This window comes from Eutrema salsugineum, unplaced genomic scaffold (assembly GCF_000478725.1).
Source record: "Eutrema salsugineum unplaced genomic scaffold, Eutsalg1_0 scaffold_3, whole genome shotgun sequence".
NCBI lineage: Eukaryota > Viridiplantae > Streptophyta > Magnoliopsida > Brassicales > Brassicaceae > Eutrema > Eutrema salsugineum.
The window spans coordinates 15,178,980-15,194,888 of record NW_006256756.1 but is presented as its reverse complement, the minus strand read 5'-3'; the positions used below and the strand labels follow the sequence as shown (position 1 = coordinate 15,194,888).

The window sequence follows — 15,909 nt, the reverse complement described above, 5'->3', positions numbered from 1 at the left end:
AAGATCTGTTGACCCTGAAATAGTTGTTGCAGAATACCAACCATATCTGAACCCATTTGTGGCTGTTGTTGAACAGGCGCTTGCTGTTGGAACTGTGGAGGACCAAACCCTGGTGGTGCCTTTTGCTGCTGTGTACTGAAACTAGGACCCTGAAATGGTTGCTGTTGCTGACCAAAACCCTGATTCTGACCAAACTGATTCTTGGGTTGGAATGATCCTTGAAAGTTGTTCTTGGGAACAAAGTTCTGTGGAGCTTGAGAATTGGGATACACCTGGTCTTGTGGGTTAGCTACATTGGTGTTCCTGTAAGAGAGGTTTGGATTGGCATTACCATACTGATATCTCTGGAACCTCTGATTCCCAATGTAGTTAAGCTCCTCTTGGGTGAGACCCTCTTCACTTATGTTCTCAAAGATTTGAGATGGTTCCTCATACTCTCCAACAAAATGCATTGGCTTGTGAGTTACCAACTTCAACTTGTCTAATTCATTTCTCAACTCCTTAACTTCTCTGGTGAGCCTCTGTTCTGAGCTTGAACCTTCAAACCTATTTGATCTGTCATAGTCTTCACCATAAGTATCATTGCTCAGTGCTAAGTTCTCCACTAGCTCTAAAGCAGCATGTATCTCTTTGCCCAGAAAGTTCCCATTGGAAGCAGTATCCAGCTGGTTTCTAATCTTGGGAAGAGCTCCTCTATAAAGTGTGCTGAGAAGAGAAGCCTCACTAAACCCATGGTGTGAGCATTGGTTTGTGTAGCTCCTGAATCTCTCGTATGCTTCACCAAAACTTTCATTGCTGTGCTGAGTGAAGCTAGAGATTTGGTTCCTCAGTTTTGCAGTTCTTGAGGTGGAGAAGAACTTAGATAAGAAGGCTTGCTTGCATTGCTCCCAGGTTTGAATGGAGCCTCTTGGAAGATTCTTCTCCCATTGATGAGCTTTATCACCAAGACTGAATGGGAATAGTCTTAGCTTAAAGCTGTCTTCTGAAACTCCATTAATCTTGGTCAGATCACACACCTTATCAAACTGGTCCAAGTGTTCCAAGGGGTCTTCCATTGCTAACCCATGGAACTTTGAGTTCTGGACCATATTCAGCAATGATGCTTTCACTTCAAAGTTGTTGTTTTGCACAGGTGGTGCCTGAATACCAGCTCCATACTGATGAGCATTGGCCCTGTCATTCTCTCCAACATAGACTTGGGGTTGCTCATATCTTCTTTGCTGTTGTTGGAAAGGGTGGGGTTGATGGTGCACCTGTTCCTGATGAACATTACCCTGATGAAGCCCTTGACCAACTCCATTACCAGCTCCATTACCCTGAGCCTGTTGCTCCTGAACCGGTTGTTCTATATCTACCACGTGTTCTCCTTGTTCTGCCATCTCAGCCTGATCAATCTGTCTACCACGTCTGTCCCTTCTCCCTCTGGTACCAAAAGGTTGATGTTGTCGTTGAGAGGGAAAGGAGGACCACAGCTTCTTGATCTAGACCTGGTGTTCATACACCTGAAATCACAAACAGAACTTGAAAGGAATCAGTAAAAACAAGAAAGTAAGCACTTGATCTCAAGAACAGATCAGAGCTTAATGCTAAACAAACCACAATTTGGCAACGGCGCCAATTGATAGACAAGACTTTTTAGGGTCTCAGGGCTATCAATCCCCTTGTCAAAGTAGCACAAAGAAGTTTATCAATCCAGATGTGGTGTTAGACACTAAACTATGTGATCAAGTTCTTAATTCAAGCAAACAAGAGTGGTTTTGATTATCTAAAGACAACTACAAACTTAAACAGGATTAAAGACTAATGAAATGATTAAACAAGAACTAAACAATGACAAATGATGTGAATATGATATGATGGAGGCATGAGATTCTAGACATGATAGTTGGTTAGGGTGCTTTGGTGCTAAACTAGAAATGCTAATGACAATGATGAGACATGATCCAAATGATTAAGAACTCTAATCTAGGTTAATCCTCTCATGAAGGTATTAACCCCTATACTAATCCATTTTCAAACCAAATTTCCATTTGTGAAATATGAATCAATATGCATTAATAAACAATCCTTAATGATCATTCAAGCAAATAACAATACATAATCATGCAGAAAATGCTTAAACCTCTAATACAGCTCTTTCAGGAATTTCATCAAACACTTTTGGTGCATGAAATTCTCAGAATCTAGATCTCAAGTCATATGCAAGGATCTAGCATAGAGAACAGCTGTTTAGAGAGATGAATCAATGAATCTAGCCCTAAGCACTCCTAATCTAACACTTTAGCACCCTAACCTACACATCTAGAACCTCATTAAGGTAACTACTCACTAATCATACTAATCTCTCTTAAACCTTTGCAAGTTGAGAAGATTGGCATGATTAATGATGAGAAATGGAGATGGAGATGATAGATTAAGAATAAAACAGCTTTAAAACTCAAAGATCTCTTAAACTCTCTTGATTAAAAGCCCATAAATCGATATTTCTCTTCTTGGTGGAGTCTTTTTCACAAAAGAGGCAAGAGACAAAGGGAATAAAGCTTAGTTATTCCAGAAAAAACCCTAAAAAGTATTTATACCTCTCTAAAAACGAACCGGGTCAGCCCGGAACAAACCGGGTCCTGACCCGGCTTTAATGGATAAAGTGGGAATTACTGGGGGTTGGTCCAGTGTCTCCCAGGTAGCACGCCCAAGTCGCAGTAGATGAAGAACCTGTCTTGTGAGGCTTAAATCGTCTTGTCCAAGCCGCATGCCCAAGTAGGAGTCATTTGCGAGTTTTGCTGCGGCTTAATCTTCTTCTTCTTCAACTCGCAGGACCAAGGCGGATTCTGGGGATTGTACAAACCGTGCGGGTTGGTCTCCATTGCACTCAGGTCGCAGGCTCATGTCGGAGTAGATTGCGAGTGATCGTGCGGCTTGGTTCCAGGCGCGGCCAACTCGCATGCCTAAGTCGCACGATTGTGGACTTAGAAATTTTCTTGCTCGGGAGCCTCAGACCTCATCCAGTGATAGCATACCCGCACTTCTCAACTCGCAGCATCAGCTTTCAGGCATTCATCTTCTGGCCTGCGGGTTAACCAAGTCGCAAGACCATATCGCAGCATTCAGAGCAGCTTGGACCACTTCTCATTCCGGAGAGTGTAACTTCTACGATGCTTGTCCGAATTGAGTGATTCCGGTTGCAGAAGACAGAGAAGTCATTTATCTCCAACCTTTGTGAAGGAAGCTTCGGTTCTTGGGAAGTGGAAGGCTTCCTGGAGGGCACGTCTTTGCAGTGCATTTACACGAACAGAGAGAGGCGTCTAGACATGTGTCCATTCCGGATACCGTATCTTCCTGCTCATAGATCCGAATTGAATGATCTTGGACGTTCTGGAAAGAAGACTCAAATGTCTCTGATTCTCATAAAGGCCCCGGAAACTGAGTCGGCCTGGAAGTACACCGTCCTTCGCATTCTTCAGAGCTCCTCGGCTTGGTCCAAAACAGCAGCGAGACAGGGGTTTTTTCCGACGAGCTTAATTCTCTGCTCACGCGTCCGAATTCCATGATTCCACTTGATATGAAACCGTGATCCAATCCTCTCCAACTTCTATAAAGCACCCGACATCTGAATCGGACCGGAAGGTTCCCCGGACAAGCAATTTCGGAAAAGTGTCTACACCCGGAGAATTTGGCCGAGAGATTCAATAGCCGGTACACGTTTTTGCCGATAAAGACTACCCGCGGTACGTGAAAATGGCCGATAAAATCCTTCCTGGTATGCGAAAATGGCCGAGAAAACCTTCCTGGTCAGCGAGAATGGCCGATAACCTCCAAAGACCCAATTTTGCCACTTTTCAAGCTTTGATCACCATTCCACCTCCTGGATTCATCTTTTCAGCTCCAAATACACCTGATAAACACTCAAAGCATGCAAAGACTCATTGGGACCTAATGCATCTCCTAAGTTCTAAAACAAACCCTAAGGACCTAAAATGCATGGAATAAAACATGATTTAGAATGAATTATGCAACCTAAATGATGCAAATTATGAACATATCAGAACTTACGAAAATAAGAGAGAGAGAGAGAGACTATTGCGAAATTTTCAGAGTTGAAAATGAGAGATGAGAGGTTGTGTATATATAGAAAAGGAAGAGACTTGAGGAGTCTTCAAAATCCCACAGAATCAGCGAGTCAAACACGATTCTCGGCTATAAATTTAGCAAAGTCAAACGCGAAAAATCAGAATATGTGATTAATCACAATCTGTTACGTTTTTGTAGGGATAATGAATATCCAATATTCTTTTGACTGAATTAAAAACATATGCAGAAATTCAAAATAAAAACGTTGACCAAACGTTCATAAAAATATGGCTCAAAAAGAATACCTGCGTTAGGCCTGAAGGCCCATTCGACCAACACGACCCGCGCCCGCGCTCGGCCTGGCTTGGCTTGGCGGCAGCGGTGGCGCGCGCGTGGGACTTAATCCTTTCTCTCTCACATGTAATTTGAATATGTATGAAGCATATCTTAATATATAGTAGAGCTTCTCCCACCAATCCATCGATGTGGGACAAATTTCCTCTTCACCTTCTAAATTTTAACTCACCCTTATTGGGCTTTTAAAATTCGGCTCAACAGTCCCCAACATGAAGAGAAATTACTCTAAACATATGAAGACTCAACTGACTCGATAAAACTTAACTCGACTAGACTAGACAAGACTCTGACTAGACTAGACAGACATCCGAGAGTATGCGAAAATGCAACTGTATCTGAGAGGTAGCGTTTTTCAGCTTTAAACCAATCATTTAAAATTTGTCGGGTTTACTCGGCCGGGAAGTGCACATGATGTCTTAAACCACCCAGATTTTGATGTAAACCAAGACAACAAATATTTCGCAGCAACATTTTCGCGTAGAACTTGAGTTCACTATTGTGTTCATTTTGGCCTTGAACATTCCTGGTTTTATGAGTGAACTTGGAGAATATAGCCTTACTTTCATTCTCCTAAAAACGGTCCCATTTCACACTCATTAGGTGATCTACCATTAGTTTTGTTTTTAAGAAGTAACCTGTAATACTTCATGAATATCTCAAAACTATGGAATCATTAAAAGCCACAGCTTAACCTTAACACTCACATGTAGCACTGTTTATCATCTTAGGAACTGGTGGAAAGACATAGTCTCACAGTGCTCACTTCTGAATCCGCTTGATTTCGATTTCCCTTTGAACCTATAGCTTGGGATCTCCAGTCACATATGTGGGGTTACCATCAAGCATCATTTTTATATATAGGCTTTAAACCCATTCTTCTTGATGATTTAACAACTTGATCTCGCGCCAGACTTTTTCGTAAAAAGGTCCGCTAAGTTTTCAACTGATTTGGTGTAGTCTATCGTGAGTACACCAGTCAACATCAAATGTCTAATGGTTTTATGTCATCTTCTAATATGACGAGATTTACCATTATATAGCTTATTCAGTGCCCGAGACATAGCCGACTGACTATCACAATGTACACGTAATGCTGGCACTGGCTTTTCCTACATCGGGATATCTTCCAAAAAATTCCGAAGCCACTCTGCTTCCTCTGCGGCTTTTTCTAGCCCTATAAACTAAGATTCCAAGGTTGATCTGGCCAACAGAGTCTGTTTGGAAGATTTCCAGGATACTGCTGCACCACCAAGTGTAAAGACATATCCACTTGTCGATTTCAAATTTTTAGAATCTGAAATCCAGTTGGCATCACTATAGCCTTCTAAGACTGCTGGTTCTTTACCGTAATGCAACCCATAACTTTTGGTGTATCAAAGATAACTCAATACTCTAGTTATGGCCTTCCAATGATTATGACCTAGATTACTTGTATAGCGACAAAGTACATTTACTGAGTGTGCTAAATCGGGTCTAGTACAGTTTGTTAAGTACATAGGACTTCTGATCACCCTTGCATATTCCACTTGTGACACTGGTTCACCCGAATTTTTGTCAAATGAAAATGAGGGTAGCAGGAGTTTTTGCAACTCCATTTGAGTAGTTCTTAAACCGCTCAAGGATATTTTCAGCATAATGTTTTTGGCACAAGATTATTCCATCCGAGTGTCTTATAATTCTAATTCCTAGAATCACATTGGCTAATCCCATGTCCTTCATATCAAATTTGTTGCTTAGCAAATTTTTAGTTCGATTGATCATGTCTTTATTGCTGCCAATAATGAGCATGTCATCAACGTATAAGCAGAGCAAAACATACCTGTGAAGAGTATTTTTGATGTATATACATTTATCACATTCGTTAATGCTGAAACCATTTGACATCATTACATTGTCAAATTTTTCATGCCATTGTTTTGGAGCTTGTTTAAGTCCATACAATGATTTAACAAGTCTATAGACTTTTTTTCTTGTCCTGGGACAACAAACCCTTCAGGTTGTTTCATGTAAATTTTCTTTTCTAAAATCACCATTTAGAAATGTGGTTTTTACATCTATTTGATGGATTTATAAATCTCTCATTGCTACAATTCCAATCAGCATTCTGATTGAAGTTATTCTCGTTACCGGAGAATGGGTGTCAAAAAAATCTAGTCCTTCTTTTTGTTGAAATCCTTGTACTACAAGCCTAGCCTTGTACTTGTCTATCGATCCATCGGTTTTTAACTTTATTTTGAAAATCCATCTACACCTTAGAGCTTTGTTTTGGAAATCCATCTATACCCGCTTTTAGCCCAAAGGCCCATTCGACCAACACAACCCGTGCCCAGCCCGGCTCGGCCCAACCCGGCTTGGCAGCGGCGCATGGGACTTATTCTTTTCTCTCACACATGTTATTTGAACATGTATGAAGCATATCTTAATATATAATAGAGCTTCTCTCACCAATCCATTGATGTGGGACAAATTCCTCTTCACCTTCTAAATTTTAACTCACCCTTATTGGACTTTTAAAAAGTTGGCCCAACAGTCTCTTCACTGACGTAGTCATTTTTAGAGACATATTCAAGGTCAGTAATTCACATCACCAGCAGTTCCTTCAGTTCATCCTTTGTGTAAGTCTTTTTAATAATGAAGGAAAGTACGAGTCCAGTCTCAAATGGGATTCACTCTTGAATGCTATGGTTTCTTATGTTGATCTTTTGAGCAATACATTCAACATGCATGCCATATGTTCTACTTGTCTTATGGAAAACTCAAAAATATCAGAGAAAGATTTAGTCATTTTTTACGTTGTACTGGATGTGTCGTATTTACACCATCACCACCTGATTGTTGCCCTTATGAATCGTGATAATCTTCTAGCAACAAGGAATGACTCAAAGTTGTAACTTTCTAAAAGAACAATTATAAAGAACTTCTCTTCTTAAGAAACTTCTCAAAACTAAACTACTCTTCTTAGCCTTATGGAACAACTCTCCAAAAGACTTGTTTATATAGAACTTAGCTTCTCCTAATTCTATATGATATAGGAAATATAAAAACCTTATCTAGACATAAAACTATATCTAAAACTTATTAAATAAATCCTATCCTTATCTTTTAAGCAACTTCTTAAAAGATTACTTGATCTCCAAGTTTGAATTATCCAAATTCACCCCCTTAATTCCAACCTGAACTTCAGAGAGCATAATGTCTTCAACTCCAAGTAGGCTCCTCATTTCCTTAAATTTGATCCTTGCCAAATCCTTAGTGAGGATGTCTGCCTTCTGTTGCACGCCAGGGATGTGTTCCACCTCTATCTGCTCATTCTCCAAACACTTTCTGATGAAATGGTATCTAGAGAGAATGTGCTTACTCCTTCCATGAAACACAGGGTTCTTGGTGAGAGCTATGGCTGATTTCTTGTCAACTCTAAGTATCACCCTTTCATTACCAATACTTAGTATCTCTTTTAACAACTCTTGAAGCCATATAGCCTGCTTTGCTGCCTCTGTTGCTGCCATGAACTCTGCTTCACATGAAGATAATGCGACGGTGGATAGCTTCTGAGATGCAACTAGTCTTGCTTTATACTTACTCACGGAGCCAGCTGCATTCCTTTTGACCTTGTAAATCCACTTTAGTCCTATAGGTCTGACTCCCTTCGTTCTCTTCACAAGCTCCCATGTTTTAATTCTTGAGATCGAGTCTAGTTCAGCTTTTTTTGCATCAATCCATTCCTGCAGGTGCTCTGCTTCAAGGAAGTTCTCTGGTTCTCCATCTATAGTGAGAAGTAACCTCTCATTTTCTTGATCTGCGAGCATCACAAAGTTTTTGAAGTATCCAGGTTTTCATATAACTCGTCCATATCTTGATACTTGCTGCGGTTTCTGTGGTTGCTGCGGTTCCAATCCTTGAACCATACCTTGATCTGTATTTTTTTCTTCTTCTCCTACCATGTCTTGATCTACAGGGGCTTCTTGATCCATGTTTTGATCATTAGCAATTTCTTTTCCTTCTTCTAAAAGACCATCGTATGGTAGTTTTAGCATGCCTGGTTTTCCATCAGCTTCTTTTGTTGAAGTCGACCAATCCTAAGCATTTTTCTCGTCAAAGATTACATCCCTGCTTACCTTTACTTTTTCAGCCTTTGGATCAAAGAGCCTATAGCCTTTACTTTTTCAGCCTTGGCTCGGTTCCAAGATTAACCACACTTTTATATCTTTCTTCTAGCTTCATAAGGTATGGACCATTGATCTTTACAACTAAATACTCTCAAGTGTTCTATACTCGGTTTCTTAGACATAAAGCTTTGTAGGGGGTTTGATTCTTCAAAGCTTTTGTAGAGATTCGGTTTATTAGATACGTAGAATGTCGCACAGCCTCTCCCCACAAGTAGTTTGGTATCTTCATTCCCATAAGTAAGCTTCTTTTCATGTCCATTAAGGTTATATTCCTTCTTTCCACAACACCGTTTTGCTAGGGTGTATATGGTACAGTCAGATGTCTTGTTATCCCATTCTTCTCACAGAACAAGTTAAATTCAGCTGAGGTAAACTCTCATCCTCTATCGGTGCGAAAGGTATTAATAGCTAAGCCTGTTTGGTTTTCAACTATCTCTTTAAACCTTTTGAACCAACGAATACCTCACTATTCTCTTTTAGTAGCATCGTCCACATATATCTTGAGAAGTCATTTATTAACACAAAGACATAGCGATTGTGTGCTGGTGTTGGTGGTGAAATCAGTCCACACTAGTCTCTATGTATTAGCTCCAGTGCTTGGTTGCTCGGAAAGTAGCTTTAGGTGGGAACAGCCTTCTTGTCTGTTTCCCTACTAAACATGTCTCACATACATCTTTCTCAAGTGGCATTCCTTTAACGAGCTCTCTGTCAACCATGTTTTTCATCACACCAAAACTTATATGTCCAAGCCGTGAGTGCCAAGTCCATGTAGCATCATCATCTTCCACATGTAAGTACTCAGGATAACCAATCTCCAATCTTCCACATGTAAGCACTCAGGATAACCAATCTCCATTGGTGTCTTGTATAGTCGATTTGGTGACCTTGTTACTTGCAAAGCAACCTTCCATGAATGTCTCTTAGTGTTAGAGTATCTCCTTTCATGTGCACTTCACATCCACTTTCAGTTGCCTGTCCAAGGCTTATTATGTTATGCTTTAGGTCAGGTATGTAGTAGATATCTTTGAGTGCCTTGTTGACTCTAGTTTTACCCACAAAAGTGTTTGTACCCTACCCCAGTATATTAACATAAGATCCATCACCAAACCTAACTTTTCCTTTAATATTCTCATTCAGGCTTGAGAAGAAATCCTTGTTCCCTGTCATATGGTTGCTCGCACCGTTGTCCAAGTACCAAATGCTTGCATCTCCTTTGTTGAGGTCGTAGTTCTTATGAAGTACTTTGTTTCGTTTAAAAACACTACCTCATGAACATACAGAGCATCTGCTTCCTCTGTTTCGTTCAGGTTTGACTCTTGATGCTTGTTTTGTCTCTCGGGACAGAGTGATGCAAAGTGACCAGGCTTGTCACATCTCCAACATATGACCTTGGATCGATCTTTCTTCTGATTCTGATTTGATTCTCTGGGTGCTCCTCTTTGGTTTTGGCCATTGGATCTCCCACAACCTCTGCCTCTGTCTCCACCTCCTCGAGATTTTCCTTGGAAACCACCATAACCTCCACGGTTACTTTGATCGTTGTTGGCCCACATAAACTTCCCTTGGTCTTCTCCTTGAGCTTCTTCCCCATTGCGTTCTTCATACATCTTAAGCCTCCCAACTATGTCCTAAAAACTTGTTTTGTTTAGATCTAGGACTTGCTCGAGAGAAGCTACAATATGAATAAACTTGCTTCTTGGGAGACCTTTTAGGAATTTCTTGACTAACACCAGTTATTCTATGGTTTCTCGTTAAGAAACTGATTTTGATGCTAAGCCTTAAATCATTCCTGCGAAGTCATCAACTGTGTCGGTATACTCATCTTCAATTTATCGAATTCTGCCATCAGTGTTCAGTGTCTTGCCTCTCTTACACTATCTGCTCCGAGATGTCGTGACTTAACTGCATCCCAAACTCCATTTGACGTGTTTTGTTCACCTAGTTACAGGATAAGACTTTCGGGGTTAGACTGGAACAAGAGTGCAGTAGCTATGTCATTCTTCTTTGCATCAGTTGAACCAACATCTATTGTGTCCCAGACTTGTGTATACCCGCAACATAACTCTCATCCTCATCGACCAAACTGTCTAGTTTTTCGATGTCAGCATTGGACATTGGATCACTGAAGATCCAATATCTTTGGTTCGTGGTTGATATTACTCGTCCCCATGATCTTGTAGCTTATGATCTTCTTTTTGATATCCCCTTAGGTTCGACTAAGCTCTGATACCAATTCAAAGTTGTAACTTGCTAAGAGCACAATTATAAAGAACTTCTCTTCTTTATTGATTTAGAAACTTCTAAAACTAAACCACTCTTCTTAGCTTTATAAAACAACTCTCCAAAAAATACTTGTTTATTTAGAACTTAGCTTATCCTAATTTTATATGATACAGGTGATGTGCTGTCGTGTTGAGGGTTGTCAAGTTTTACCCTAAATGAAATCAATAGCCGCAAGTGCACAGCTGATAGATTGTAGTACTTAGGGATCGAATCCACAGGGAAGGATGATCTTTCCTGCAAAAGCCTTCGAAAGAAATATAAAGTAAGGAAGTCTAGAACCAAACGGTTTTGTGGGGGTTTTGGTGGTGTGTTTAAAATGTAAAACCGAATTTTAAAGAGAAAATACGGGAATAAAAATGACCTAATAACTAAACTTAACGAAAACGGATAAAAATGAGAAAAACGGCTAAACCTAATTGCTTTAATAAAAATCGATTGAAAGGGAATGAAAATAGTGAACTAAAGCTTGAAATAAAACGGTGTGAATCTATAAGAAAAGAGGCGCTGGGGTTCAGGGAAGTTTTCTCAGGGGTACGAACGATTCAAAACATTGCTAGAGAGTAAATTTGAGAAGATCTTAGCTTAAACTTTCGAACTGGAGTCACGGACGTATGAATACGCCACTGTCGTGATCATAGACAACTATCTCTCTCAACCCTGACCAGTAGGTTTCCACTCTGGCCCTGGAAAAGAAGAGATGCATTATGTTTAAGACAAGTCAGCATTCACAAATCGCCCATAGGTAGGTTTCCACTCCTATGTTTGTTTTGCTCTCCCAAACTAGATCTGACACCGGATGAACACTTTCGTGTCACCAAGCATTTGGATCAGATTGTAGTTCATGACGCTACTCTCATGCAGTAAAAACGAATTCAGAAGAAAAAGCTCTAAGATTCGGCTCAAAAGCTCATGGAATCCTCAACGAACATATAAATCCCCATCGAAAATCCCTTAGTCCCAACAATAAATCTACTCAGACATGATGAAGGAAATCAAAAACATAGTATTAAAAAGTAGAATAGAAACCGAAATTGAAAAAGAAAGAACAAGGGTTCAAGAGACAAATCTCTCTCTCCCTAAAACCTAAAACTTAAAAAGTATTCTAAAACAATAAGAACATATGAGGGCATGATACGAATTAGGGTTTCTAAGACATGTATTTGTAGTGCTCAAGACATCTCTGGACGTCACTTAGGGTTTCTCCAAATGAGGGAATCATTTTGGGCTTCAGAAATGGGCCTTCGGGCTCGGAGTTAGCTGGCCGCGGTCGGGATGAGTGTGACCGCGGGAAATAGGTGGCTGGCCGCGGTCGCGGTGCTTCTGACCGCGGGAAATGCTCTGTTGGCCGCGGGTGGAAACGCTTGCCGGCTGGTTTACGGGACATCTTGCTCTTCGCGTAACTTTTGATTGAACCGTTGGATTACCAAGCTGTAAAGTGTGCTGGAAAGCTGATACTTCCATCTTTACGATCTCCAAATTTGAGATGGATCAGACAGTGAGAAGGCCTTTAATCGGGGGTGAACTTCTGACGGTTTGACTCTGAGCTGAAATCTGGTTTTCTATCCATTTTGTTAAGCTTTTCCCTAAGTTACCTGAAAAGAGTATTGGAACTACAAATACTAGAAAAACGTAAGAAAAGTACTTAAAAGCAATTAAAAACATAGAAAAAGTATTTCAAAACGATCCAAAAAAATGGTCAAAATACGGTGTTATCAATAGGAAATATAAAACTTTATCTAGACATAAAACTATATCTAAAACTTATTAAATAAATCATATCCTTGTCTTCTAAGCAACTTCTTAAAAAATAATTTTATCTCTAAGTTTGAATTATCCAACAATGACAAGTTTAAAATCAAGTTGGCTCTTTTTAGGAGTAGTGTGGTGTTTTACGTGGGGTTTCCAATGCACCTTGGTGAAGTGCAGCTTGTGAAAGTACAAGGTATTACCTGTTTTGTCTCTTTTGCTCAATGTCTAGTGCATTGAGTAGGCCATCCTGTTGTCTCGATGCTTGCTGGCAGGGAGTTTTCTCCTTTTTTGTGGCCATTGGGGGTTCTAATGGCATTGGTTATTAACCGCATATCCACAAATGGACCTGTGGCGTACCTCTCTTCCACCTTGTCACAAATTGGATTGAAACATGGATACGAGACGTCTAGACATATTAAACAACTAAAGTTCTTGGACGTTGTGTCTGCATTTCTTTGGTTGGGTTTGGAGGCTGTAAAGGGTTTCTTCGACAACTTGATGATTTTTGGTGTCATGTCCTCGTTTTTACGCCACCACCAATTTATGTTTCGTTGTGGAGCTCGCATAGCTTGTGTGATCCAGGGCCGACCGCATGTCCTTAGTCGGGATATCATTAAAACGCAACTTTTCCTTCCAATTTTTTCAAGATCAGCGATGTGGGACAAAGTAAAATAGATATTTAAAAAAAAAATTGGGCTTTTTTGCTGCTCCAATATGCTATTATATGGGCTGCTCTAAAGCCCTTATTTCACGGGCTTTAGCTCAGGGCTGCCCTGCTTGTGTCCATGAAAAAGGGAAAACAAAGTATCTATGGCTATTCTAGGATTTTGAGATCTTTATGATTCATCTTTAACCGTTCTTGATCATGTTTTTTTTTTCAAAAGAATGTAAAATTTCTTCATCTAAAAAAATTACATTTTTACAATACATGCATCAGATGCTGATTTTTGAATAGTTTAGAAAAAGAATTTGCAGAAGAGGTTAACTTGGAGGTCTTGAAGCAAACCAAAAACTCAAGCCCTGTGAGAAACGATTATCTCCACTTCGGATGATAGAGGATAATCGATTTCTCACGGTCTTGTCGATGAATTTGATGAGTATCTGCGTCGATAAAGGCTGATCTCCATGTCTCCGTTTGTTTCGTTGGTGCCAAATGGTGTGGAGGGTAGTTTGAAACAGGTATCGCATGACAAAGCTTGTTAATGGATCCTGTTGAGGTCGGGAGATGAACTGAAGAAGATCATTCCAATCTATTGTATAGTTAGCGTTGAACACACCTTGAGCCAGGTTCGGCCATATTTCCGCAGAGAACCGGCAAGCAAAGAATAGATGATTTCGAGATTCCATTGGGTCTTGGCAGAAGATACACGAGGTGGGAACTTCTGCTGCCAGCAGAGAGTTCTGTCACCAGTAGATAGACGGTCCAGAACAGCGAGCCAAGTCATGAAGGAGTATTTTGGTGTCGAGTAGGAGAACCAGACGCCATTCCACCACTGCTGAACAGGTTGTGGAACTCGTATTTTGTTCCAGGTTGCCTTTGATGAGATTCTCTCTTTGAAAACACCATCCTTAAACCGCCACAGGTGAACATCAGCCACATTCAGTTTTATTTGAGCTCGGGGTGAGTCAATAAGGTCCTCAACTGCATTTAAAAGTGGGCTTCGGTGTCGCCTCTGCTGGTGGTTAGCAGCAACCATGGCGACAGTGTCATGAGCAGAGATTCCAAGATCTATGAATCCTCGTGATCTAATCTTGTCCAGAAAATACCCCGAATCACTCTAACAGGCAAACCAGAAAGAGGTTCCTTCTCCACTGATGATCTGAATTTTGTGAAACTGCGTAGCTTGATCTCTATATTTGAGGATTTTCCTCCAAATCCAAAAACCCAACTGAGAAGTAGTTTTCACTGCCCAAAAGGAGCCACGCCTGATGAGATACCTGGTGATCCAAGAGACCCATAAAGAGGAGTTCCCAGAGAGAATCCGCCATATGAGTTTCATAATACAGACTGTGTTAGCTTCTTTCAGCGGTTTGATACCAAGGCCTCCTTCCTTCTTGGGCCTGCAGACATCATCCCAAGCAACTTTCGCTTTGCGAGACGACATTTCTGGACCCGACCACAAATATGCAGAGCAGATACCGTTGATTTCGTCGATACAGCCTTGCGGAAGACAAAAAGCTGAGATCCAAAAATTCGCCAGACTCCAAATAACAGAGGTGATTAATTGAAGTCGTCCTACGAAAGAAAGGTAGTGCGCTGTCAAGGACCGGATTTTAGACCTTATGCGCTCCAGAAGAGGGCTGTAGTCCGATGATGTCATCTTCTTTGTCATCAGAGGCAAGCCAAGGTATCGGACTGGGAGCTGATCAACTGCAAATCGGAACGTCGCTTCAATCGCAGCTCTGTTTTGCTCTGTTATCCCAGCGAGATAAGCCGTAGATTTCTCGAGGCTGATTTTGAGCCCCGAAATCATGTTGGAGTGATCATGTTTATGTTGATCTTCACGGCGTTTTCATTGCCAATTGAGTTGCATTATGGAGGTGGAGCTGTTCGTAGTGCACAATTGGGTTCCAGTTACACATACACGACTACTATTTGGTGGAGTGACGTTACTTGCGATTTAAGCAAGCTGGTTTTTGTCGTTTTAGCTTCATACAGAGAAGAGTTAATCAGGATACAATGGAGCCAGTTTTGTAAAAATCTACACCAAGAGATGCTTCGTTATTACACAAAGAAGTTTCTTTTAATAGGCAAAAAATACACACATGGCTTATCTTACGAATCTATGAACATGTCGTTGAGCTCAATATCGTCTGTTGATTTAATGGGTTTAAAGCCATACCAGCGAGTCAAGAACTCCATTGCTACATCACACCGTTAATGTTCTTATACTATATTTGCTTTGGTTGGTATAATAACCCAGCCCAATAAGGATCGGTTTAATTAAAAATCATTTTTCTAATGGGATTCTAAAACATAATTAAGCCCAAATCCTTCCGATATAAACTTCCTAATCCCAAGAAACCCTAATCTTTCTCTCTTTTCTTTCCAGCCACCTTGTCTTCTCCTCCTTCTCCAATCTGCCGAGCATCCTCCTCTCCTCCTCCATGACGTGATCCTGATCCTCCTCCTTTCTCATTGCCTTGTCTCTGCTCTTCCCTCCTCTCATCTTATCTCTCTCTCGGCCTTTTCCTCTCTCTTCTGTACCGTCAACTTCGAGGCGATTATCTGGCGAACCGTGTTAATCCACGCAACAGTCAAGATATCAAATTGAAGCCCAGAGTC

General features: G+C 40.7%; 1 protein-coding gene and 1 non-coding gene across 2 annotated transcripts; one reads left to right on the top strand and one right to left on the bottom strand.

Annotated features, from left to right (window-relative positions):
* Window positions 1-726: 726 nt before the first annotated feature.
* On the top strand, window positions 727-833 carry LOC112085647. Its single transcript, XR_002898947.1, has one exon. It is a non-coding gene; the product is annotated as a small nucleolar RNA R71 (small nucleolar RNA).
* Window positions 834-13,873: 13,040 nt separating this feature from the next.
* Window positions 13,874-14,728, bottom strand: LOC112085472. Its single transcript, XM_024154687.1, has 2 exons — window positions 14,562-14,728; window positions 13,874-14,369 (listed from the first exon to the last, which is right to left on the bottom strand). Exons 1-2 carry the CDS (start codon window positions 14,726-14,728, stop codon window positions 13,874-13,876), a joined length of 663 nt encoding a protein of 220 aa, XP_024010455.1.
* Between the last annotated feature and the right edge of the window lie 1,181 nt (window positions 14,729-15,909).